The sequence below is a fragment of the Dermacentor andersoni genome, chromosome 9 (genome assembly GCF_023375885.2).
Source record: "Dermacentor andersoni chromosome 9, qqDerAnde1_hic_scaffold, whole genome shotgun sequence".
Lineage (NCBI taxonomy): Eukaryota > Metazoa > Arthropoda > Arachnida > Ixodida > Ixodidae > Dermacentor > Dermacentor andersoni.
In genome coordinates, this window is record NC_092822.1 from 79,133,284 (window position 1) to 79,160,164 (window position 26,881).

A 26,881-nucleotide genomic window follows, 5' to 3' on the forward strand; every position below is an offset into this window, starting at 1 on the left:
CAGCCATGTGCCTAGCACCCCTTTATTCTCAATTCTACACCTTCGCCACTAACACATTCCGCCGTTGCCTCACCCACCCACCTTACCCCCTATCTCTTTTAGAAGAAGCCTAAGTATATGATGTGCCGAAGAAAGCATATGTCGCCTTGAAAAAGGCAAGTCCAGTTGTCGTACCGTTGAATCCCGCTTTTACCTTGTTCTCGTTTTGCTCACCGTGTTCAATAACGAGGTCACACCTCTCAGAAAGAATCAAAAACACTAATGTAGCATGAGTCTAAAATAACCGAAAGCGCATGCTGTGAATATACGTCACGTGTTGTCGTCCACACATAGTAAAGGAAGGCTTTACGACATGGTCTACTTACTAACACGGGGAAGGTCAAAGTCACAGTCAATGATCTCTACTGTTATAAGCTATTTTAGGAGGTCTGACCGTGTGATGTGAGGAAAGTTATTGTCGTAAGTGATTTCATTGTTTAAATACTTATTTAATAATAAATACCTGTTTGACGGCCATGTTTAGTACTTTCAAATGTAGTATAGAGCATGGCCGATAGCAATGAGGATAAGGTGATTCACACCTACTCATAGAGGCCAACGTGGATAATGAGTGGAAATTGCTATTTTGCTCAATTTTGTAACATTTCAATATTGTGTAAGTAGAAAAGTAAAAAATACCTTCGATATCAATGTTATTGCTTAGGCCTCTACTTGCTCATCTCTTCGTTATTCCAAATGGTTAGCGTCGGGACAACTGATATTTTTCTGCAAGTTACAATGTATCGTGGTACGCCGTACTAATTTAAAATAACGGAAATGAGAACAAAGAGAATGTGATATAAACTAAGATTTCCAGCCACATCAAAATGTACCAAATTTGTTTTTAAAATCCATTAATTTACTTTGTGCAAAGGAACTTTCCTCCGAAATTCGACGTCAATGTGAGCATTTTTTCACCTGTGGTCGCTTATTTCGCTGTCGGCCATTTTGGGCTGCATCGCTCGGTCACGCCGCTCTAACGACGTCGACGAATTTTCGCGTAATGGTACATAACATGCATTCGCATTATTACTAATCTGGGCATGATATATATATATATATATATATATATATATATATATATATATATATATATATATATATATGTGTGTGTGTGTGTGTGTGTGTGTGTCTGTGTATATATATGATGGTCATAATAAAATAAATAAATAAATCGTCACGCACTGCAGTGTCGTGATATTTATGTGAAGCGCTGCACAAAAAGTCCTGTACCCGGAAGGACGGTGAAACGCAGCTTGTCAGCGTGCCATTGAACCTTCTTACTAAAATAGGGCTAAAAATAGGGCTATTCCTAAGGAAACTAACGTTGTACTACCTAATAATGTCGATGCATCGCACATATTAACGCGATAGCTTTAAGGGCCCCGCGTCGCAGGAAAGCAGGCGTCAGCGTTTCGCGTCCAGCGTTTTGTACCACGCATTCCCAACTGCGCAGGCCCTCTGTGTCGCGCAAGGAAGTTACTGAACAAATTGAGTTTTTCGCAGTAAAATTGGTCAGAAAATCGCAAACTGAGACTTGCAAAGAACCTACAGACAGCGTCTGATTGCGTCTGACTGTAATTTGAATGTAGGCGAAAACATAATTCTCTTCAAAGCCCATTGTTTCAGGACCAACTAAGGGCAGTCCAGAGGGCCCATGATGTCACTGAAAGGCTTGGCCTGACAGCGCCAACGTGGAAGCGGCCCGCCTTGGCTTGAGAAGTCGAGCCTCCGGACCTCATCACAATAAAGGTTTTCACACACACACACACACGCACAAACTCAAACATAAGTCCCTTTTTCCAGCGATTCTGCGATTCGCAGAGCGCTCGGCTCCTCGCAATAACACCATTCTGGTGGTGCTAGCCTCCGAGCATCGCGACTCATCAAGAGGCCACGTTTCTACCAGAAAGCTCGCATTCTTGCATAGCGTTCGCTGCCAGCGTTTCACGGTGAACATTGCGGTTACGTAAGCTAAAGTTGCCGGAATGCGTGGGAAGCAGTCAGGGATCTTTGAATGCTATCGCCTTCCACTCTTAAAGGCGAAGCTTACGCGCCCTCCAAATTTTTCATACGGTACCTCCAGTCACAATTAATGTTTCAATGCTTTAAAAAGCACCTTTCAAATATGCTTTTCATTCCTTATATCGTTTGTGCTAAATAGCAGCTCATATATAGTTTACTTGTGTGAAATATTGAAAAATTTTTTTCTTTTTTGCGGATAACGAATTTAACAAAACAACGGAACCGAAGTATTTTGCTAGGTATAATATGAGAGCTACAGAAATGGTGACAATTCCACTGAGATCGTTTGTTATTATTTCATCAGAGGCAATTTTAGCAGACTCCTGTATTGCGGAGCTTACATCTGCCGAAATTTTGGTTTCTAAAGTCTTTAATACACAATGCCAAATGTGCTCTCTTATCTATTTAAGCGTAATTCTACTGGTACTGTTGCGACATAAAAGGTGTGGCTAATCTAATCTTAGCTCCACATTTAACTATTCTAAAGAGTCAGTTCTCATTACACGACTTCCTGCAGCTGTATCCCATACTTAACGACATGTTGTGGGGATGGGCGCAACCACAAAGAAGAGACACACAACACTTCGCTATTGTCGCTACCTACGGCCGATCAATTCTAATGGCCGGGCACTGTATCTCTCTGGGTTCCAAGCTGACGCATTTATTCCTTATTGCGCCATAATATAATATTCTATAAATTTTGCGGTCATTTTGTTCACCAGAATAATGCTTCTAGGTGTTCAACTGCTTGCTAACTAAAAGGTATCTGCAGTCGCAACAAAAGTTTCAGTTCTTTAAAAAGAACCTTTCAAATATGCATTTCCTTGCTGAAACCGTTGGAGTTAAATAATATGTGATGTTATTTACTTGTGTGAAATGCAGTTTTTTTTTTTTTGTTTGCTTGCAATGAACCTAACAGAATGGCGGAATCTATGCATTTTCTAGGTGTGTTCTAAAATCTACAGATTTTGGTGATAATTACGCGGAGACCTTTCGTTATAGTTTCCTGAGAGGCAATTTCTGTAGACTCCTTTATTGCTGAGAGCATATTTACACAGAAACTGCGGTTGCCCAAGTCTTTAGAAAACAATGTGAAATATACTGCCGAGAAAATTTAGGCGTAATTCCATTGGGGGTGACGGGACACAAAAGCTGTGGCGAATCTAGTCTTCCTGAGCTTTACATTCAAACATTCAAATTGCTTTATTTCTTGATACGCTTTCCCACAGCTGTAGTCCTACCCTAATGGCATAATGTAGCACAAGGGCACAGCCAAATGAAAATACTTACAGTACACGTCAGAGGCTCAGCGTGTTCTGTGTGTCTGCTTTCTGTGGTTGTACCCATTCCCTACATAATCGAAATACGCAAGCACCAACTTTCGCAACTAATTTCCTTCTGTAGCCCGTAGATTTCTCTGGAGTGGTGGCAGGATAAATTGTTTAGTGTGAAACCACAATTTTATGTCATCTTCTTTAAATCTTGGCTGCACCGGATTATTTAGTGGACACCTAACTACTCACCACATTTTTTGTACACGCATCCCGCCGGTTACGAGAACTGAACTTGCTATATACCGAGTAAAGATGCATTCGTGGTTCTTCTAGCTACGAACACCTTACAGCAATCATTTATTAGTAAAGAAAAGCCCACAACAGCATCAGACTTGCAAAAAGAGTAGTCGATTGCTTCAATTGAAATGTCATCGAAGGGTACAACTTAGTGCACTGTTTGTTGAGATATGTTCCATAACCTTTTCCAACATGTGTAGTTTATGGTTCTCATTACGATTAACCTAACCTTAGTGAACATATTCACTTCAAAGTCCTCCCATACTAAATTCGCCAGGGTGGAATTTTTCTTAAAGTTCTCGAAATCGAATTTAGTGAACTCAGGAAACGTTGTTGTGTCCAGTACAAAATTGGTTATCAGGCACTGTACTATAAGACCTGAAAAAAAAAAAAAAAGAGAGATTATATTAAAATATTGCAGTAGTAGGAGATAGCGACATTCATTCAGTTCATAAAAGTACGCTAGAAAAATTGACACTCATATTTCAGCTTTTCATCCGTTCCGGCTCGCACACTTTGTTTTTCATTCCCTGGGTATAACATGGAATAAAGCATCTGGTGCTTGAAATAAACGTGCTTGTGTTTGGAATAGATTTTGCTGGGGCTAAGTCGATTTGGGCTGTTGCTAGGACTAAATATGTTGGCTCTAGAAATAAATGTTTGGCACTTGGGTAAAACAATCAGCCACTAAATTTCTTTCCGTGGCGCTTGGATAAATCTTTTAGCTGATGCTTGGAATAAAAGTCAGCCGGAAACGCTGTTCAGGAAAATAAAAATGGTACCATGCACTACTGTGTCGACGGGTGACGTATAAAAAAAATTTACCCGCAAGAAAGTGTATGGGTTGTCACATATTCACGATGCATTGGAATGCTTACAAGGTAGACAATCATTTTCCTCTTGGGGTCTGCCTGCTGACTACTAGCTATTCCCTGTGGCTGACGCTGACCGCCTAAAAACAAAGTTTGTAATCTCGTCATGGCCTCCGAGATTTGCGAGCTCCTGCTGGTTTTCCTCCGACCATCCCAATCGCACCAAGAAAGCGTAATTTCGCAGGTGGGTGTGGCCGGTTACGCCACGCCGCGATGCTCTCAACTGAGGCGTTGTAGGCATCGGGGGATTTTCGGGCGCTCTGGTACTGCTGCCGCAGCTTCGATGAGGCGAGAAAAGAATGTTTTTCACTGTTTACTTATTTTGTACTGATATGCAAATGACGGCTCAAGGTGTAGAGGGTCAAAGTGCATGCCGGAGCCTATTTTCTGAAGTGCTTAATATTTTTCAGCAGACATACACTCGCTACATTCAAGTGAGCACACAGAAGTGGAAGGTATTTGCAAAAGATCGTCACGTGCTGGAAACGCATTATACTTCGACGTTTGCGCGTTATATAGGCGCGTTTATGATTTTGTGAGCCAGCTTCAAAGCTGGCTCACCAACGCAGCCAGTTTCAAAGCAGCTTCGCAAACTGGTATCGGCGTTTGCTTTCGTCTGTGCATTTCGCCGTCGGGATATGGCGTGAAAGAAACCGTAGCACCACCCGTCCAAAGAAACATGTCGCAATCGCCACTGTAATTTCATTGATGTGCACATAAGAGGGCTCCGCGGCAAGGCGTGCCTCATGATGATACCGTTTCTTTTTGCGTTTTTTTTTTGCCCGTGCACCCAACATTTTGCATGGCGATAGCGATTATATAGGCACTCCAGACGGTGACATAGACATTTCTTCTCAGTTACGCTCAACGCCTTCGAACAAGGCAACAGCGCAAACGCTGAGTTTAAGCAGCATGCGTGCGTTACATCGAAAGTCCAGTGCAATCTGGCACTAACTGAACCGACCAAACTCTGCACTCGACGTCGAGCGCTTCCCGCGACGTCGCTGGCGGCCCAGTTCTGGCGACGCCTGACACTGCTCTCAGGCATTGCCAGGCACTGTGGCACTGGCAGTGAAAGTCAAAGCTAGTCTCGCATTGCGCACAATGTAATGGCGCTCGTATGCGAGGTGCGAAATGTGGACACACACTTTTAAGAGCAAGCGGAGAAGCACTGGGCCGTGAGAGCAGTGAAACTGGCCGTGGGCTGGACTGGACGTCGTCGCCGCTGCGACGGCTCCCGACTGGAACTACAGGCGCGTAAATAAAGCTCGTATGTGTGTGCGTGTGTGCGTGTGAGCGCGCGCGCGTCTGTGGAAGGAATGAGGAAGTTCAAGGTTGCATGCACGCATTAATGTGCTGCCGCCAACGCGGCGGTCATGCAGTTCCCCGATGCGTCCTTTTCTCTCGGTGCAGTCGTTAGGAGTGTGGTACGCGCTGCTTGGATAAAGATTTGACGTTGCCGCCATGACAACTATTCCAGCAATGCATTTTTGTCCAATTCACCGTATAATCAGAAAATGATCAGAACATTAATTTTTTTGCTGAAAGCTCACTCGTGTTGGGACTCTACAATATTCTACTCAGTCAGCCTCACACTCACGGGTAAGCGTAAGTTCGAGGCAGTCTGAATGAGTCGACTCATAAGCTAGTTCGCTGACCTACGTCATACACCCACTTTCCGTTCCCCTTTGAGCTAAGCGCTTTCGTTCGCAAAGTCGCGGTGACAGTAAATTTGAATGAGGACAAGGCGCCCTGTCCACATTTCCTATATCGAAATGGTATCGAACCAGCTGGCAAGTGTGACTAATTTCCCCATTAATTTTTTTCCTACGGCAATTTGATTTGTAGCGAGTGGACTCGTTCCTACAACAACTGGCCTGACAGCACACACTGTTTAGTTTTTCCAACCCTTCGGAAACACATGCAGGAATAGAAGGACACAAATGACTTGCGTAGGCATGGGTAATAATGCAAATAATAAATACAGGTTCATAAGTCACAAGCAGGTGTCAGGAGCCAGTGTGCTTCAAAATCATCAGCGTGCCTTCATTGTACTGCTACCTACGGGGGCGACAGCTGCGGCCCCAAAAGCTTCTTGTAACACATAAAGTAGCCTTGCTGGGGTTTGCCCGCGGCCTCATCAATATCAGCGCACGATCAAACAACGAGGCGATGTTTCACAGGAAGAGGACCACAGAATGTATCAGCGATCACAATTAGCCCAATTTCCATCCATATATAACTGAAGCAAAGAAGGATGTCACAATACCGCTATTACTTCTCACGTCAGGACATTTTACGCACTGCATTTCGTATTATCGTACGTATTTTCCCGTCAAATTACTTTCTTCACATTCTTGTGAATCTATAGCCCTTTTTTTTCCGTCCGTTGCATTCAATAAACGTATCTTTCTCTCTCACTTTCTCTCTGATGGCTCATGGTTGTCTATTTACAGTTTCAGTTACCCTGGACTTGGTGACAACTTTCTTGATCTCTCCTCCCCTCATTGTCCGCGATTTTCAACTACAGATACTTGGGCACTTTAGTTGCCCATTTATCAGAGAGGCTTAAATAATCTCATGGGTGGCGGCGATGGAAAAGAAACCTGCCATGAGTAACTACTTAAGAGGAAAAAACGAAATCAGGAAACAAACAATTTATGATAACTCAAAGTGAAGCTCATTACTTTTCGAAGCGAGATCAGGATGCGTTCGAACACGCACCTATAATGCGAGATATAAGAAAGAAGAAGACGTATGTGCTTGCTGCGGTAAAGCTAGGAAATCTATGGAGCATGTTTTATTATAATGTGAAGATATCTGCCCAGCGGTCGATTTAGGCACGAATGAACTCCTTGAAGCCCTTGGATTCAGCGAGAGCGCAGGGGGAAAGTAAACATGTCCGAAATAGGAGATTAGTAAGGGGCGATTGGAAGATTGGTGGAAGAAAAGTAGGGAAACGACAAGAAAACGGAGTCATACAAAAACAAAGTTCACAATATGTGGTCAGAAAATATGGGTATGTGAATTCGTTGTGCGTTTCTCCTTTCTTTTTTTTTTATTTTTTCTTGTCTTCCTTTTTTTACCTAGGTAAGCCTTTACGCAGTATAATGGTGAGAGCTTGGTGGCGCAACCCACCGCCCCGTTCCAAAGGGGACGCTCGTAGCATCCATCCATCCTCAGCGCGCTCTTTCCGACTTTTCCCGGCGCGTGTTTCTCTTCACCGCCAGGAGCCTTCCTCGATCGCTTGCTTCGTGGCTTCAGACAGACACCGCCGATTTCACGAGTTGGCCAGCTTCGCTTACGCGGAAAATACCCCACGGGTGTAGTGATTGAACTCTAGCTAGTTTCTATTGCTATAGAACACCTTAGCTAGCGAGAAATTGCAACCGGCAGACTAAGTCACACATGTAAAGCTATAGCTGTGAACATTACACTTGCAGAATAAAAAAACGAAAAAGGACATGCGCTTCTCACGCTTTCTGAATATCGGTTTAGAAGAAGCTTCGATTAAGCGATCAGTCAGAATTAGCGCATCACGGTAAAAACGTCGCGGTAAACACGTATATCGGCCACCAGCGCGTCTCATAAATGAACACGAGGCCCGGTGGCGAACGTACTAAAGGTATGTTTTGTCCAAAGGTGACGTTCTCGATTGATGCATTACGATGATACTGTCAGCTTCGCGAAATTCGCGTGGCTCTGCATCCGACAAGTTTAAGTGCACGAAGGAAAGCGTTCGCGGCGAGCTTGGAGCATTCCCACGAATGCTATGAGCCATGGACGCCAACAGTTCGGTTGCCGCGTCACGCGAAAGGTTGCGAAAGCGGTCGTGCCTCCGACAGAAAGTATGGGAGCTGAAGTAGCGACAGCTTATACTCGGCGTGGCAGGTGACCACGACACTGGCACACGAAATCGCACAAACCTCGCTTATAAGACCTTTTGTTTAAAAAGTGGCAGTAGAAAAAAACTAGAGTCATCGGCGTACACGTTGTTTGGTATGCGCATCCGGGAGGGTTGTAGACGATCGCCGTCAACGATGCTGGGTTACGGTGGTTTCCGAACAAAAACTCGGTGACGCTTGAGTAGACAGTAAAGTTTTCCACAAGCTTACTGCCGTAAGAAAGCATGCCGTCGTACGTTATCATCGTGTTCTTGATATTAAACTCGCATGTTGCCATTTCACCGACTCCGCCACTTTTGACACGACAGGTCTGTAAAGGAAGGAAAGCATTCATTCTGTATTCAACTTTGTACTCCCCGGCTTCAGAACATCAATGTGAAAACAAAATACACAACCTTACCAAGTTCGTCCGATGGGCGAAACATTATGCAGCTAATGCTTGAGGTGTAATACACCATTTTGCCGCTCATTAATGTAATTTCTGTAACGCTGGCGACGACAGGTGTCGCCATCGTAAAGACGTCATCTACGGTGATCCTGCTTATCCTCAACTGCAGCCACGCTACCAGGCGAAGAAGAAGCTTCATTCACTACCCCTAGTTGCATTCCAAATTGTTCTTCTGCTGGAAAATGTAGTAAGCAGCCAGATGCGCGAATCGGAGTGGAATCGTGTAACTTTTCGTTACGTGATTTGCGCAAAACTTTAGACCTCGTACACATGCTGCGTGGTGGAATTTGTGCGTGTACTTATGTAAGCACATTTCGGAAACTTCACTTAGTTTGCGGTCTTTTCGTTTTAGGTGAACCTCTTTTCTGCCAACTCGGTTTCTGTGTACATGCGACTGAGTCGATGACACTTTTCAGCGAACCTTCTTGACGCCAAACAGGGTTATCTGGTATGTTCCACTGGCTATCTGAGGCTCTTGAATGACAAAAAAAAAAGATTTAAAATTCTTCCAGTGCGGGGCAGAATACAAACCACAATAATTATATTCACGCAATTTCATCTTTAGACTATCCAGAAATTCAGAACAGAGCGTTTCAAAGGACGAAAGGTACACATAGAAGTGGTTTTCATCAATGAGCACCTTAAAAATCTTGTCCTTTTGCCCTGCAATGCCAGTGTAAAGCGCGTTAACTGATTCTGCCTCTGGCGAAATATACTTGCAGTGACTGACCAAAGCATGGTCTGACAAAGACACTCACTCTGAGTAGTAGAGTAATTACGCGTGCTACATTTTTTAGCACAATATGCGCACTCCATTGCGTCATGCACTTGTTCACAATAGCGCAATCAGGATAACAATTTTCAACGAGCGCCAAGAATAGCACCGCACACAGTGAACGAATAAAAATGCTATGTTCATAGAATTTTGCTCCTTCACTACCCTTAAAAGCAATACCTTACACGAAACAAAACAAAAAAGGAGTTCTTCGATGTCGCGGCTAGCCACAAAACTTAGCCAGAACATGTCAAATTATTTGCGAAGGCCTCGTCGCTGCAGCATAATTGCCGACTTTCATGGTGGAGAGTGCGGCGAGACGTGGAAAAGAAGAAAAAAAAATAGAGAGAAGGGAGCGAGAAATACCACGTGGCGGCGCTCAGCCAATTGGGAGACGTACACCTTCTCTCCTACATCCTCTCATGCTCCTCGGTGCAGCTGCGGCAGCAAGATAAAGGTATGTCGCTACCTCTAGTTTTATTCAAGGGACTTACTTGTGCTATTTTGTGATCGTTTGCTCACGCTAGCACTAGGATATCATGATGCCTCCTCCATCTAAATAGAAAACAAGTACAGCTACCATTGCAGTGCGTACTACAGTGGTGCCACACAAGCAACAAAGCACATAATAAACCTTCTTGTACAAAAGCAAATATAGGAACGCTCGATGTCCATCGCCGTTGTCACCGTTGGCAACGGAGGATTCGTGCTGTCAAGGTATTGATGCCCATGCGCAGCTTGCATCAAGGCAAGAAAGTCGTGGAAGGCAAGGTCTCCATAACCTGTTGCCAACTTGCTTCTCCGGGTGGAGCGCAGTTAAGTGCCACTGCAACGTGTGACTCACTTAGTCGAAGACCCTTAGAGCGATCCTGATGAATGCACTGCAATGATGCGTTGCCTTCGTCGGGGCGTCTGCCTCGTCGTTACACTGGACGCCGACGCCTAGGGGCCGAAACTTTTCCAACACTAGGGCTGTGCCTAGGCCGGCAGTCTCTGGAGCATGAGTCGCGAAGATAACTGCAACGCGGGAGGGCCTCCGCTTCTTAGCCTGCAGACAGTTGCAGGCCAGCCACCCCAGCAGTGTTGAAGCGTGCCTAGAAAAGCGTCTGACACGACCTCGTGCACAGAAAAACCGCTATCATGCAAGAGGCTCCAGCCTTAATGTTCCCCTCAATAAACACTGCAGCTTAGCCAGGCCAGCGTTCTATCCCCTCTGGTTGCCTCGTCGTGCAAGCGTCATGCACACGATGCATGCGACACTACACTAGCGACATCACACTACACTTGCACACGACACTAATGTCATTGCTGAGTTGCTGAGTACAGTGGTTCGAGCGGAATAAACAGTACCTCTCAAGCTACGAACACTGGAAGTTCTTCTTGGGTATCATTTTATGGAGCTTTGATGTGTCATGCCTGCAACTCCACTGGCAGCGCTCATAATCGAGCATTGTGACACTAGACTAATAGCTGCAAGGGTGTTGTTTCTGCGGTGCAGTAACACTGCCTTGACTGCAAGCTTTGTCACACGAACATGTCATCCCATGTATTTTTGCAACGCCATGTGAAGAGGTTCAGGCCATGCTGAACCTTCATATTGTTTTCCACTACGTCGCTCTTAGTTCCCAACTGCGGAAATTTTTAATGTTACAGCATTACTGGCAAACCTCACGGACTGTAGCTATCCGCCTGACAAAAAAGTGCGCGTCCAGCCCGAACGCAGTGCAGTGTAATCATGTAAGCTGTTCTTTAAGGCAGTGAAGTAAAACACAATGTCTCAAATAGCTAGAAGTCAGGAGGGACTAATGCGAAGAAACTGGCAGGTGACGAACGTGTTAGACGTTTCAAAGAGAGTCTTTAGCACGAGTTTAGTCTGCGCGCGATTCGGGTCTAATAGAACGATGGGCTGTGCTACTGTTAAGACAGAGATTTAGCCACACCATCAATCACGCATGCAATTTTTTATAGCACTGTAGGCAGACTTGAGCCACGTCTGAGGTATTTAATATGTATGCAGGAGACACTGGCGATGACTGTCAATCTACCTGAAAGAAGAAGCGGATGAACGAGTTAGCGAGTGACCGTTTCATCCTCTTTACCGCCCATTCCGCAGCTCAGTTGCCCCATAGCCTGTTCTCTTTCCCTCGTTGCCTTCCCTCGCCATCCTTAAATTCCACCTTGGCAACCGGAGATAGCGGACGCATCCACTTCTTACCTTTCACGGTTTGTTAGCATGAGCGCCGTCAGCGTTCGACGGAGCGCTCGCCTGCGCCTGTGGTGTATTTTTTGTGGGCGAGAATCCGTAGAGGCCGAGATACATGGAGCGTTTCTACGGCGCCGAGTCCGATTTTCGCCCGACGGTGCGCATTCGACGCCCAGCATCGAGAAAAACGCCAGCCGCCGCCGATCACGACCCGCCGGAAATGTGCCGCGCGTCGTCGGACGCTGTCGTAAGCGGCCAGCAAGGGCTGTCAATCATGGCTCCCTGGCCGACACCTCCGTCCCATCCGTCTTTCTCGCCGGCACACGCTATTGGCGCGCGCGCTTCTCTCTTCGCGGACTAGGCACCTTGTGTTAGCGACATGGTCATGAATTCAAAGGCAGCTCGCGTGGAATTTAACGATAAGCTTATCTACGCGCTGCAGAAGTGTCCCAAATTGTGGGATAGAGGAAGGGTGGATTATAAAGATTCTAGAGACTGACACATATCTGAGCGTCAATCTTTTCCAATTAAGCACAGCGTGGCCATACCGCTGATTTCCAACGCAATCTCTCCACTAAACAGGCGCAAAATATACTGATACATTTGTTAAAAGCAACTGACGGAGCTTTAGGCAAAGTTTTAGAGTCTTTCTTCAGTATTTTGGTGTTGTAAAGAAGGAGCTAAGGTCTATAAACTTTATTTGTGCATTTCATGTTAACTGAAGCAGTTTTGCCTTGCCTGGCCACACTGAGGCGGCACCCGCCGCTTTTTCGCTCCATGTATTCCCAGCCAGCGGAAGTCGGGCGTCACGCCGCCGCGTCGTTTTCTGCTGTGCGAAATTCATCGAGAAAAACGCGCTCTGTGTCCCGGTCTTTAAGGAGTTTCGCCAACGAACTAGCAAGCGAAAGCCTCCGCTCCTCCTCTCTTTGGTTCCTCTCTGCCACTCGCTTGCCCGAGAACATGCGTACTTTTCCTCGAGCGAGTGAACGAGTGAACGTACACCGCTTCCTACCTCCTTTCCACCACTCCTCTCCACATACTTACGCGAAGCTCACGCATGACGCCCTACACAGCTATGCATTTCCGCCCTTCTTTGAAACTAGGTTGACCGATAACACTCACTCTTTCCTTTGGCGGATTTCCTCATTTTTCCTCTTCCAACGACTATTCTCTTACAACTGACCTACCACGAAAGTAGCCGAAAGGGCCAAAGAAATATTTTCCCTTGAAAACTGTGGATGGTTTGAGCGCACCGAAAGCTGGACTATCTCCACAAAATTCCATTAAAATATTACGTATATGAACGTCCCAGTGACCAATTGCATATGTTAGGTAGGCCTAGTCGTACGCGGAAACAGCTGCCGAGGTGCTACAATCAAAACATACTGTCGCCTACTTTGAAAGGTAGCAGCGCTAAGTTGGGGCCTGATTTTTGTCTGGTTCCGTAGGTGAACATAAAACACGTGACAATATTTATTCGTACCTTCTCATAGCTCACATAGACTTCTCTCATTACATGACAGCCGAAAAAATTGTAAAGTTTTACAACCTGTTCATTGTACTTCGGCGTCAGCTGGTGGCCAATGTTCCACATCTTCCCGTTGGTCAGGTTAAAACGGTAGAGCGTGCTGTTGCTTGGTGCCCCTGTCTCGCGAATGGTGAAATACGTTTCCGCCAGTGGGAACTTATTTTTCATCATATTGCCAAAAAGCCTGTGCAGCTGCGTTTGCTGTTCAGCCTTGCTTGTCGCCCAGGAGCTCACTGAAGGAGATGGAGGCCAAAAAAGAAAGAGGCGATTTATTTATAATGCTGTGGCGTCAAGTGTTGCACCATATTTCAAAACTACAATGAACGCTAAGAGCTACGAATGTCACATTACATAAAACTACTCGTAGAATAAAAAGAAAGCACTTAGTAGGGCTCTGCCATGAGCTGCTATCTGATAGCTGCGCCTATCGCGAAGATCATGGTACCTGCGTGATTAGCAACTTTTAAATCGTCACTTTTTTTATTATTACTTCTTATATATAAGGCATGTATCACGCTGGCCTCTTCTGGGGCGATTCCCTCAGCACACGCTGTTTCATTCAGCGGGTCCTCCACGAAGTCTGTGCGAAGAGCTTGTGTTAATACAACACTGAGATAAGCTTGTCCGAGTGTATATTACGCATGTTCGATATCGGCCATCACTGCAGGTATATTAAGTTATTTTTCTGTCATAGAAGAATGGTAAAACGGGGGGAAAGGTATTTCCACAACTTGGCAACAAATAAGTAGTAATTTACAAGCAGCAGATGGCCGAGTGGCGCGTACCCAGAGATCCAAGTTGGCATCAAAGAGAGCCTAGAGAGCGGAACCTAGTCAGCGGTATGTACCGAGTGAGCCGATTTGGTGTCAAATATGTTCATTCAAGAGCGGCGCGCACGCAATGTTGCATTAACAGAGGAACATGTCTATTGGCCCAAGCTGACGTCAAGCAGGTTCACTTAAGAGAGGTACATATCCAGAGGCTGATACCTCAAAGAGATTCATCGAAGAGCGGCACATTATCGGGACATACTTAGTTGCCCACAAAGGCATCAGGTTCATTGAATAAGTGCCACAGACCAAGTGGCACATACCTAATGCTCCAAGTTGTCTTCAATAAAATTATTTGAATGACAGAAGATTCCCAGAGGTGTTTAGCCAGCGACCCAAGTTGGCATCAACGAGCGTGATTGAAGAGCGGCACATAGCCAGTTGTATATACCCAGCAACCCAGTTCGGTTCCAAGGGGTTAATCGAAGAGCAGCGCATGCACAGTGGCACATTCCTAGGGCCACGTACCGAGCGACCCAAGTTGACGTCAAGACGTTCATGGAAGAGCGGCACATACCCAGTGGTTTATACCGAGGGACCGAAGTTGGCCTAATTGAGATTCATTGGAAATCGGCACATGCATAGTAGAACGTATTTAGTGGCCCTGTTTTGCATCACAGTGATTAAATAGGAGAGAAACAGACCAAGTGGCGCATTCATATTGCTGAAAGTTTGCATCAGAAAGTTCCACTGTTGACCGGCACATACTCAGTGCCGCATACCCAGTAGACCACTTGCGGCTATAGTGACGCCGAGGTTACTCGGCGATGCACACGGGGCCGTCAGGCAAATTATGTTGAATGTTTTGAAAGCGTTCCCTGACCCAGTACGTAGAGAGATGACAAAGCGTACGTGGAGAGTGTGTATCGTGGAAACGAGCAGTGACGGTGGCATCTTGGTTAGAGTAGAAAGAAATTCCCACTGGATGCACCTTTTCAACTTATGCAGAGGACCAACAACCGATATTTTTTGCTCAAGTGGGGATGACTGGTGGTCACCGGCAGCGAGCAACTGGAAATGCTTGCGGGGTTTGACGAAACGTAGTTTAGTTCACGTAGGGGCACGGGAGGGCAGGACAGGCAAAGTATGTATGTGTTTTTGATGTGGTTGTTTGACGGAGCTAGAACAAGCCTTTAAGAATGGACGCTCGTGTTGCTACGGGAGGAGTCGTCTGGGTGCGGCCCGGGCGGGCACTTTGCTGTGGGAAAAAGAAAACTGACAGACACCTAAGTGTGTTACGTGATTTCATTGCGAAAGCATTAACACTTGCCATTGTTTTCACCTTAAATTTAAACTCCACCTTCAACCACTTTAATCCACCATAATCCCCATTAAGGCACCCTTCAATCTACCTTGATTCAATTTTAGGGGCGGGTATGGTTTTTCTCTTTTTTTTTAGGAGGTGTGTGCAACGGCGTTCGTTGAACGCAGTGGCTGTTCAGCGTGGAATTTCGCACTGCCAGCCGCAGCAGGTCCTGCACCGGGAACGTGATGTCGTCACTTGGCAACGAGAATTTTCTTGGCAGCCGATGTTAACGCCGGACGCGGGCACATTTTCTGCGTCATGGAGCATATAAGGCTTTTGCCTCAATACGCTTCCCTCGTCCAGACGCCGGGTCTTCCTTCGCGTTGCCAGCGTGTACTCGAGCCATCAAGGGGCGCCGTCTTGTACCACCGCAAAACACGACCCTCTATCCCTATTTTGGCGCAATAGAATACCGGATCGGCAAAACCCACCGGGAAAGCGACACCGGAGCTTTGGTGGAGATGAGCTGTTACGTCGTTGCCACAACCAGGCCGACTTTTAAGGCGTTGGTACGGCATTGCAAGAGAGGCGCGAAAGCAGCCGAGTTACGGAGGCTCTTTGGAAGGTGATGGAACACCTTTGAAGCGAGAAAATAACCAGCAGTCTCAAGCAGCCCTCGGCGACAGTTGCGGGCATGCAGCGGAATGAGAGCAGATGAGAAAGCGTCTGGACGAGGCAAGTGTGTCTTCACGAGGTCGGCGCTTCAGCGAGGATAGCTCTGTCAGGATCACAGAGGCAGCAGATGAAAGGCTTGGCGCAGTTAACGAGCCAACCGCGATGGAGAACTGATGATAGGTGCAACGTCGCTGCGGTGCTACAACAATGCTTTGTCATTGTTTGACAATTGTTTTGGCATTCCTCCACGTCATGGAAAAATTCTGATTCTGCGCCATTGCGAACCTGGATACTTGCGATACCGAGAGACTTCCAAGGATGACGAGTGGAGTGGTCAGAAGAGAAGACAGCGGTGAGCGCCGCTTCCTAGGGTGAGATCGATTTCGTTCTCTATTATGATTGTCGCATGAACGTATTCTCTGGGGGCTTGGCACACTCTGGGGGCACACTCTGAGGACATGAACGGCACACTCTGGGGGCTTGGCGACATCAACGACACAGATAAGAGCTAAGAGGTTAGTATAAGCTTCAATAAATTGGGTTGCACCTACGAGTTTAAACTAGAAATTGAAGCTCTTAGGATGCTGCTTGGGATTCAGAAGTTCATGCCCTCGCGCGTATTACAAAATGCAGTGCAACACGGAGTGCGACGAGTACGATAGGCAAGTACGCTAAAAGTTAGGAGTCATGCTCGCCCCGTATGCGTACGACACCATGACTCTGGAAAGGTTTGAGGACGCCGGCTTCTTGATGCGGTCCATCGAAATTCCTGAGAAAATGCAGAACCTTCTAATTTTGCCTTTCCTCAGCGATGCCGTGAGGGTCCGTGATTGAGCGGCACCTCATCTTACATATAGCTCAAAGGGACTGTACTTAAGGAGGTCTAAAATGACACCGACCGAGTACCTCAGGTGATTCCTGGACATAAAGAAAGGAAATAGGCGAGTCATGAAATCGAATAGCGGTAAAGGTTAGAAGGGTTGTTTTGCTCTCAAGTGCCTAGCGTAGAAGTAGAGTCATTTGAGCAGTTGTAGGCCCCCATTTTTTCGGATAGACTGAAACGACTTATGCCGTCTAACATTAGGTCGTTTGTTACTCAAGGGGAGATTAACGGCTGTCTGCGGGCGAAAGATTTAGCTGAGCTGGCCGCAATGTTCCAGAAAAGCATGTCGCATAAAGTGAGAACAAGCTACCGCAAGTCTATGGCAAAAGAACTGCCGCAAAATCAACAGGGCAGACAACGTTTTGCGAGCAGCTCGTGCTATGACCGCTTGCGGTGCTTCGCGTTCAGAGAGCCGGGACATTTTCAGAGGGATTGTACGTCGCTGCGTGACATCGACTTTCAAAATTCGGCAGACACCAAAGACTGGTTGCGTGTAGAATGTCAAAGCATTATAGTCTCTTTGGTGAAAAGTTTTTATTTTACACGCTCATTTTGTGCACTCATGGCGTGGCACCACCTCCCCCGCATTGGCTTCGCCGTCGCGTGCACGCACAAGGCCACGCCTTTAGTCAGCCAGATGGCTGCGATGTGACGTGTGCAGTGACCTGCGCACTAAGCACACCTTTCGTCAGCCAGAATCGTGGAGGCGCCGTGGGGTCGATTAAAGCTTGCTCGTCTCGCACCCCGGAGACCGGGGTTCAATTTCCACCCGACCCGCCGTGGTTGCTTAGTGGCTATGGTGTTGGACTGCTAAGCATGGAAGTCGCGGGATCGAATCCCAGCCGCGGTGGCCGCATTTCGATGTAGGCGAAATCCGAAAACACCCGTGTGATTACATTACGTGCACATCAAAGTACCCCAGGTGGTCCAAATTTTCGGAATCCGCCACTGCAGCGTGGCGCATTGTGAGATTCTGGTTTTGGCATCTAAGACCCCATAACTGAAAAAATAATTCCTACCTAGACCGAAATATACCAAATTTTTTTGCAAAGCCATTTATTTACTTCGTTTACAGGAACTTATCAGAGAAATTTGACGCTAATCCGGACTTTTTTTTTTGTTGACATGTTTTTACTCTTTGCACCGCCGGTCATTCTAGACGCCTTCACTCGGTCACGTCGCCGACAACGACGCCGGAGCTTCAGGTAATGGGATATATTATGCTTTCTCATTAAAATACAAAGGTTTCTCTAATAGCCACGAAACATGAACACGCATGTGAGAAAGCGTCCCCTGTGACGAGCTCGGATAGGCTCAGAAGCAATAGCATGGATATGGGAAACACGCGAGTACGGATTTTCTTGCAGTGACATCTCTCTACAATTCGCATTGACTGTAGTATGTACATAACTACAATAAGAGCAAGCAAGGTACGAAGTGAGATTCTAGAGCAGACCAGTGGTGACATGAAGCTTGCTGGCGATTTTGGCCAAGCTGTTTCTTCCGGTCTCCCATCTCTTTTAGGAAATACCACTCAGCGCACACCGTTGCTCCTCGCAGTTACTTTGGAATTATGACGATCATGAAACTTTTTGCCTCGCCGTAGACGAGTCAGGCGATGAGTGCGGCTTATGGAATGAATCGCCGGAAGGAGAGATTACTTTTGGACGGGAAACACTGAAGATTCCGAAAACAATACCGGCTACGATAACACAGCGCGGCATGCTGTCGGCAAGAAGCCGAACAAAGGTATTCAGGATGACGCGTGCTGTGAGGCCAACGTTGCTCTGTGCGATGAGAGAGAAGGCATTGCAAACAGGTAGTTCTTCGAGCAGGAGGAGTTTGAACCGGCTTCGGAGGACCGAGTAGAGCAGGTGAGCGTAGCTAAGCTGGGCATCGTTGGAGATTCGTTGCAGATGGGTTGCACAGAAAAAAGGGGGCGACTTAGGTTCTCTTCCTAAAGCTCTTTTGCGAAATAGCAAATTAACGATAAATCGCTAGCAGAAGTATGGCACTAGGCAAAGGAGAGGAAACGTGGCATGGTTATTGAAGGACAACTGCTTTGTCATCGACAGTCATTGTACGATAAACAACGTATGTACCTGCTTTTCCGAAAGCCTCGTACGCTGAAGTGTTAGAATTAGCGCGTGACAGCCCGCACGGTGGTCGCTTTTCGGAGAAAAAGATGAAGAAGCGAGTCAAGAGGGCGTTCTTTTGGCCATCACTGGTTGAGAATGTAAAGCCTCATTGTCGCACATGCCATGGCTACCAGATGCACTCGCTTAAACACCCCTCAACCACTCGCGAAATCCAGTGCAGGTTGTTTATATCGACTGCATCGGACCACTGGGGCGCGGTTCGCCGCGCGGTCATCAATGTGCCTTTAGAGTTGTACGCCTTTGTGCTCGGTGGAAAGAAATCATCCCGCTGCGGGCCGTAACTGCTAAAGCGCCGTGCGAGGCTCTCGTAGAGGTGTTCACTCCTTACGTGACACTGCAGTTAAAATGTAGTCGCCAGTGCATTAACTTTACAGCGAAAGTGACTGCAGAGTTCAACAAAAGGTTAGGAATCGTGGTGAAATTTGCGACTCCTGATGACACGACAGAGACGGTATTGTTGAACGATGAAATTGCACATTTAAGTTCATGTTACGTAAGGTCATGTACGAGCATCAAAAGAACTGGGACTTCTATGTTTCATGTTTGCTGTGGGGTTAGCATTAAATCAAATACAATATCACAGGCATTTCGCAGTTAGAACTCTTGCATGGGCGAGTACCTCATGTCCCCCTTAGTATCCGGCGCAAGTCGTTGCCTGACTAGTCGAAAAATACTCGGGATTGAACAAACGACCCACGCGTATCTTAAGGAACTTCGAGAAATGGTGAGCGTAGCCGCGAGAGTTGTCGACGAATGGTGTAGTGAGAGGCAAGAGAGCTATGCACAGAAATCAACTTGCGAGCTCAGCAGAGAGAGTTTAGCATAGGGAAATAGGTACTTGCAATGCAGAATGCAGCAGCACGCCAGATGCAACCAAAATGGCTTCATCTTCTCGTTGTGTAGGAAAGAACGCATTCTGACAGTGACGTGATAATGAATTCTGCCGGCACTGAGAAAGTTCTGCGTGTGAATAAAATGAGAATTCACTAGGCGAGCTAATAATGTAGGTGATGTGTTTGGGACTGACTTAGAATTTCGGCGCCAAGATGCAGCACCACATGCCATGTAGACTCTCGAACAAAGTCTGGTGGCAACAAAGGCCAGTTATCTGAGGAATTCCTTGAAGTAGTAGTTTAGAAGAGCACTGGCTGATTTTCAAGGTGATCTGGAACAGACTAAGTCAATTCAAGCTGGGAGAACACAAAATTACACTGGTCCTGGGGTCTAAGCGGTTGCGAGCGCGCACGTACGAGGCATGCCGATGGCTCTCAGAGCGGAAGGGAAGAGGCAAATGAGCAAGCTGATAGAATGATATTTTATATACCCAGTGGAAAGCTCCTTAGTCCATCCGATAATCTATGCCGTCAAAAAGCTGACTTCATAAGAGTTTGTGTGGTCTACCGGAGTCTTAACGTCATAACGGAATCAGATAGCTTTCCAAAGGGTAATCTCACTTAATTGTTGTATAGTATATCAAATGCAAAATACAAATCTGTTTTGAACATGACGTGAGAGCACTGCAAGATATGGCTTGTTAGAGTCGCAAGAAGTGACTGCCTTTGCAAAAGCTAGCGGCTTAAATGCGTAGAAAGTCCGCCCTTATAGACTAACTCTTGTGCGACATTTCAGAGGACAGTCAATGAACTACTTGGAAATCATCCTCAGTAAGAGTACCGATACACTGATTAAGTTGTGGTGCTCTCATAGAGCTGGCGGGATAATATTCATCATTTGTGCAGAGTGCTTCAGGAAACACGATGAGCGTGACTAACTGTAACCCCGGCAAAACGTGAGTTTGCGCAGCTGCGAGTGAAGTATTTCGGGCATGAGGTGGGTTCTGGCACTGACACTCCTGATTCAGATAAAGTCCGCTCTATCCAGCAGCTCAGGACACCAAAAATTGAAGTGTTCTGGGATTTCGCAATTATCATCGAGGCTATGTCCCAGACTACTCAAGGCTGGTGCTGCCATTGTTAGGGCTAACGAACAAGATAGTTCCAAATACGTTGCCGAGGACTGCACAGGCATGGCATGCATTCATTCTAATAAAGGAAGCCCTAGCGTAAGACCTTGGCTTAACTTCCTCATTTCTGGGTAAGGAATTCTACTTGGGCACGGATGGCCGACGGCCAGACGACAACGGTCAGCCGAGACCGACTGGTGCATGGACTTACGACTGTTTGTAACCCACGTGCTGCTTGCTTCTTGGATTGTTTGGCCAGCAGCAGTCGTCGAGGGAGTCATCCAAGATGTCACATCCGCATGCCACCTGCGGTGCTTTGCAGGCGACGGCGACGGACTTTACATAGCACGGCAAGATTTACCGCTCAGCTTAGACCACACTCCTCAATCCATCTGGCAACCTGGTACTTCCTCAACGAGCATATTTAACTGCCCACTGCCAGCATTTGCATTTGGGGCCGATAACGAGCGGACCATTGGCTGACGACTGTTTGTAACCCAGGTTAGTTACTTGGACAATTCCTGGGGCTATAGGTGTTCTGATCATTTATGGTTTGTGGTTGACATTGACATTCGGGTTCTCATGACATTGTGGTTCTCATTGACATTGACATTCGTGAATTTTCGCGAAACGTGCCTACTGGGTGTTTATGCTTGATCTGTCATATTCTTTATTTGCGTCCGCTGCTTTTATTATCAGGTGATGTTGAAGTCGATGGTGGCCCTAGGATCCCACTCTAGCTCTCAGACAGACACGTGCGAAATTTCAGCCGTACTCGCGGTGGTCCAGCAAACCGAGCAAGGACAGTCAGCGTTACTGTCAGAAAATAATGCATTGCAACAAACGCACACCAGTGTTGATGCAAAACTAGAAATAGTTTATGAGGGAGTAAGAAACCGTGAGTAGGCCTTGCGAATTGCTGATAATGCTGGTCTTTCTGCAGATCAATGTCATGGTCACGCCACATCGCAGATGTCGCAGACTATCGCAACATTGAAGGCGGCGCAGACGATGCTGACAATTGGTCACGACGTATTAATAGTCTTTTTTTGTTTGCCTGACAGGAAGACCGAAGCCTGGGCTGAATCTGAGAACCTCGTCATTTTTGTGAGCTCAAAGCATTTCTACATAATTCTGGAGAAATCTCCAAGTGAAAGAGCGCTTAGAAGGGTGATGGTATGGGCTAGTTAGTTTTCCATTTTACATTAGATTATCACGAAGGAAGTCAGCATTCTTAGACAAGGGGCAGCGTGAACAGTGAACAGTGATGGCATCTTCAAAATGTTCTCGTGTTTCTTTCTCATCTCTATTGTTTGTATTTTTACATAAGTACTTTTTATGTCGTTTCCCCTCTGTTTCTTTTTATATATATAACACCTTGTACCAGGCAATAAAATTTCAGTTAGGAGTAAGCGCTTGTCCTCGTTATTTTAGTGGGTCCCTTGTCCTTGCATCACGCTGTAGCACACAATCTACAATGAAAGAGCGCACAGGATTCGTCGTTTTAAGGCCAAATAGAACCGTCCAGTGCTTAGGTTCTGCAACTTCAAAGAAAAATAATGTATTTTTGCTGTGGGAATTAAACTCAAATAACAGTTATATTTCACGAGAGGACTACCCGCAACCCATTCCTCTACTTCAGTTTGCCTACCTTCGCATACGCCCACGTGCATGACCAGGGTCGCGCGAGAAGAGGAAGCGCCCCAAATTCATTGAAAAGCTGCAAATACCCAGTCAATTTGTGGCGCAGCCTGCTATAGGTTAGGGTTGATCTCCTTGAGGAACCCTTGTGACTTGGGCTCAATGGCGGTCAGCATGCGAGAAATTTAAGGGATGTCTTTTTTCATAGTACAGTGGCACAATCAGAGTGACACATACCTTGTTAACCAAGTTGGTTGCATCAGAAAGGAAGTCAGATGAGATAGCTGAAAGGCTACTCGAATAATTCTAAGTGAAGCTTCATGCTTCAGAACCGGATGTCATCGATTTTATGCGGAGATTGAGAGCCTTATTTCTAATATCACATTGCTGAAATCTGCGATCGGAACAGTGAAAGCAGAAAGATCTGACCTTGTTATTGCCATCAGGGATCTGCAACTGAAGAATTAAAACCTGCGAAAGAAGGTTGCGGAAATGGAACAATATTCCAGGGCAAACAGTGCGAAATTTAAGGACATTGCATCCGTTCAAGACGAGGATTGCACCGCCATTTTTAAAACTATTGCCATCAACTTTGACTGCCCGATCTCAGATGTCGACATCGGCATTGTTCATCGAGTGCCTACAAGAGCGGAATCAAACAAAATGTCGCTAGATTTTGTTCTCGTCGTAAAGAGCGAGCGTTTGTAAACAAAGCGCGGAAGGCTCTGCTTAGTTCTCATGATTCTGTCGCTCATCGTTACTCTGTTTTTGTCAGTACTCATCTTACTCCCGAGAACAAACGGTTCTTTGCAAGGCTCTCTAGCTCAACAAAAAGAAGCAGTGGCAGTATCTCTGGACTTACAGTTGTAAAATCAAGCCACGAAGCCGACCTAGAGCTGATTTGTTCGCATTTCTTCAAATGAAGACGTGTCTGTTTTCCAGCAGAATTGTTGAACCTTTCTTGTAAAATACTTGGCTAGTGCATTTTTTTTTGCACTTCATAATGTACTTTACCACAGATCAACCTCAACAATCTTGCTGTGATCCTTATTTGCCTTTCGTTCAGTTCAACACAGGTAGCCTTAGGAAAAATTACAACAGCGTACACTCTTTTCTGACATCATATGACTTGAACTTTTTTTTTCATTTGCCTCACTGAAACGCGGTTATCGCCTGACAATGAGATGTTCTGTTTCTCATCATACGGTTCCTTGCATTGTCACGTTCATCTGGCAGTTATGGTGGTGAAGCAATATTCATATCTTGGACGATTCCCCATCAACAAGAATATGACCTTAACCTTTGTGTTGAAAATATCGAGTCTGTATGGATTAATATTGCTAACCCATGTCTGCTTGCTAGTGTTAATAAGAGAATCGTGGGTAGCATATATCGCTTATCGTCGTCCTGAGTAGCCGAATCCTGTTCTTCGCGGAATTCAATTTTTTTTTAAATTGTCATTTCAATATAGCAATGTCATCATCCTTAGTGGCCTGAATATTAATTTTGTCGGTGCCATAGCTCAGCTTACTCCGATTACACAGAGTGCTTTCCAGTATTTGGCTACGAATCGTTCATCTCCGTTGCTATTTTTTAAGCAGCAACGGAGATTAGGAATTCGCAGCCAAATCCTACAGAGCACTCAGTGTAATCGGAGTAAGCTGAGCTATTGATGTGTGCCTGGTGCCTCATATTCTTACTCGATCACATTTGATCCAACGTTATTTCAACTAGCGACTGTGGCGTCCTCCAAATTAACCGTCGATAATTTGGAGGACGAAGATAAGCACTTGTCTTCGTCGTTCTTTCTGTCCCATTGCCTATGTAAGCGCTGTAAGTCACGTTTGCAATGGAATACCAACTAGCCCATAGCCAAACGCTGCCATAAACTGGTGTTTTCTAAATCTTCTCAGTGACCCAGAAGCAGCATTTAATAGTTTTTTATTCATCGTGAAAATGTGCTTAGATGGTTCTACTACGATTGTTGAACGTCAGAAAAACTCAGCTCTGCATAAGCCATGAATTACAACTATCCTAATGAAGAGCTATCCTAATGAAACGGTCAAAAAGCGTCCTTTCAACTCTGGCCTTCAATCCCGATATAAGAAATGTTGCAATATACCTCATTAACTCCTAATTTGAGCAAAAAGAAGTTATTATACTGATGGGATACCTACAAGGACCAGTGGAAAATATTAGATTCATTTTATTGCGAAAGCAATACTGCTCGAGGTTTCCGTTCTTGGCCGTCGTCCCGGAGAATCCACCATTGACCTTTAGCGTGACCTATGTGTGACGTCATACCAGCTGTGGAAAAGCGGGGCCCCAACTCGACTCGTCGCGATCGTCCCAGCGAATCATCCATACTTCAGCTGTGCGCCGCTGCCGCGAGGGGCGCTCGCTGTACGTGACGTCATGCCAGCTGTGGAAAAGCGCCCCCCCCCCCCCCCCCAACTCGGCTCGTGGCGATCGTCCCAGCGAATCCTCCACGCGCCGCTGCCGTGGGGGAGGCGCTCGCTCTACGAAAAGCGGCCCCCAACTCGGCTCGTCGCAGTCGTCCCAGCAAATGCTCCACGGTATATCGGATGATGTGTATAAGGTGAAGCTGCAACGATGTGCTGCAGCTAAGAAGCGGCGGCGTGCGGAAGAAACGGATCAAGAGCGGGAACAACGTTTACCTAAACGGCGTGAATATTATGCAGCCAGGCGAATGCCTTCAACATCTCTTGATCTGGGTGCATCTACAAGTATCATGCATGCTCTCAATGCTGACGGGACTTTGGCGACACCTGATCGTTCAACAGCAAGCCTTATGGATGATTTAAATGGCGACGTGACTGCATCTACATGTTCGATGAGCAGTATGGAACTCTACAACCTGAACAAAAGCTTGCTTTCGCAATCCACTAGGCTTAGCCAAGCTAAGCCTCTGCCATTTTTTTTTTAAACAGATCAATGGTTGGGCCGCTATCACTGAATTACAGTCGTCTGACCACGTGTACAAGAATCGAGATGATATTGCAAATGCCTTAAATGAATTCTTCTGTGCTAAACCCCTTTCGTGTCTCACAAGTATCAGCTAACATCTAGAAAAAGTCTTCAGTCGTTTTATTGGTTTAATTCTTTCCAACAGGCCCAGATGAAGTAGTAAATATTAATCACTTAAAAATGACGAATGCATCTCCCACCTCATCTATTTTCCACTCCCTCAACTTCGTTTTAACCTTATGGCTAGAACTGACATCTTTGCATCGTAGATAAAAAGAGCCAAGATTATGCCAGTGTTTAAAAAGGGAGATATAGCTTACATTTCTGACTAACGACCTATTTCCACACTGTCTTTGTATAAAAAATCATAGAGACATCTATCGAGAAGCGACTGACTAAATACTTAACTAAGTTTTCTATCTTATCAACTCAACAATACAGTTTTCGAGCAGGTTTTTACTGAATACAGTATGCCTGCCGTAGACTCAGCACGTTTTGCCGGTGCCCTGTTCATTGACCTCTACAAGGCCTTTCATTCTGTAGTCGATTATATGCTCTTTGCTGATTTTAACTCAATTCGCGTGGTAAGTAGCGCGCATGAACTAATTAGAAGCTATTATCTAATGGACAGCAAGCCGTTTGTGTTTGTAACATTTTTTTACCTCATTTAAGTGCGCTGATAAAGGAGGTTTGATACTCGGCCCCCTTATATCCCCCTAACTTATATTGTTGATGAAACTCCAAACTTAACAGTCATACCACGTTACTAATACAGTCAACCTTTTTTCTAAGCAGATGATACAAAGGTAGTTACAAGTGACAGGTTCATCGATACGCTACCTAGCAATTTGATCCCTCACATCAGCAATATTCACGACTGGTGCAAAGCTAATGGTTAAATAATTAACGCGAATAAAAATCAGTTCGTTCTCTTCCACTCGAGACAGAACCCTCTTTCATCTACTGCTGCCATTAGTTTCAACCGCCACCACCTCGTTAACACCACTTCTTCTTCTGTCGCCCATCTCAAGAATTACCATCACATTTCAAATATGAAACGGAGGATAGTTTACGGTACATGGATATTGATTAAAGCAAGACCATTCTTCAGCTTGCCTGAAGAATGGTCT

The 26,881-nt window shown here is 45.9% G+C and overlaps 1 protein-coding gene across 1 annotated transcript in view; it reads right to left on the minus strand.

The window, feature by feature from the left end:
• Positions 1 to 3,676: 3,676 nt before the first annotated feature.
• LOC126528287 (uncharacterized) overlaps positions 3,677 to 26,881 on the minus strand; it is a 30,523-nt gene continuing 7,318 nt past the window's right edge. Inside the window, exons 3-5 of the mRNA XM_055069018.1 lie at positions 13,388 to 13,599; positions 8,497 to 8,722; positions 3,677 to 4,013 (exon numbers count right to left, since the gene is read on the minus strand). Of these exons, the coding sequence (XP_054924993.1) occupies positions 3,784 to 4,013; positions 8,497 to 8,722; positions 13,388 to 13,599 (668 nt within the window). The 3' untranslated portion in view covers positions 3,677 to 3,783. The remainder of the gene's footprint in view (positions 4,014 to 8,496; positions 8,723 to 13,387; positions 13,600 to 26,881) is intronic.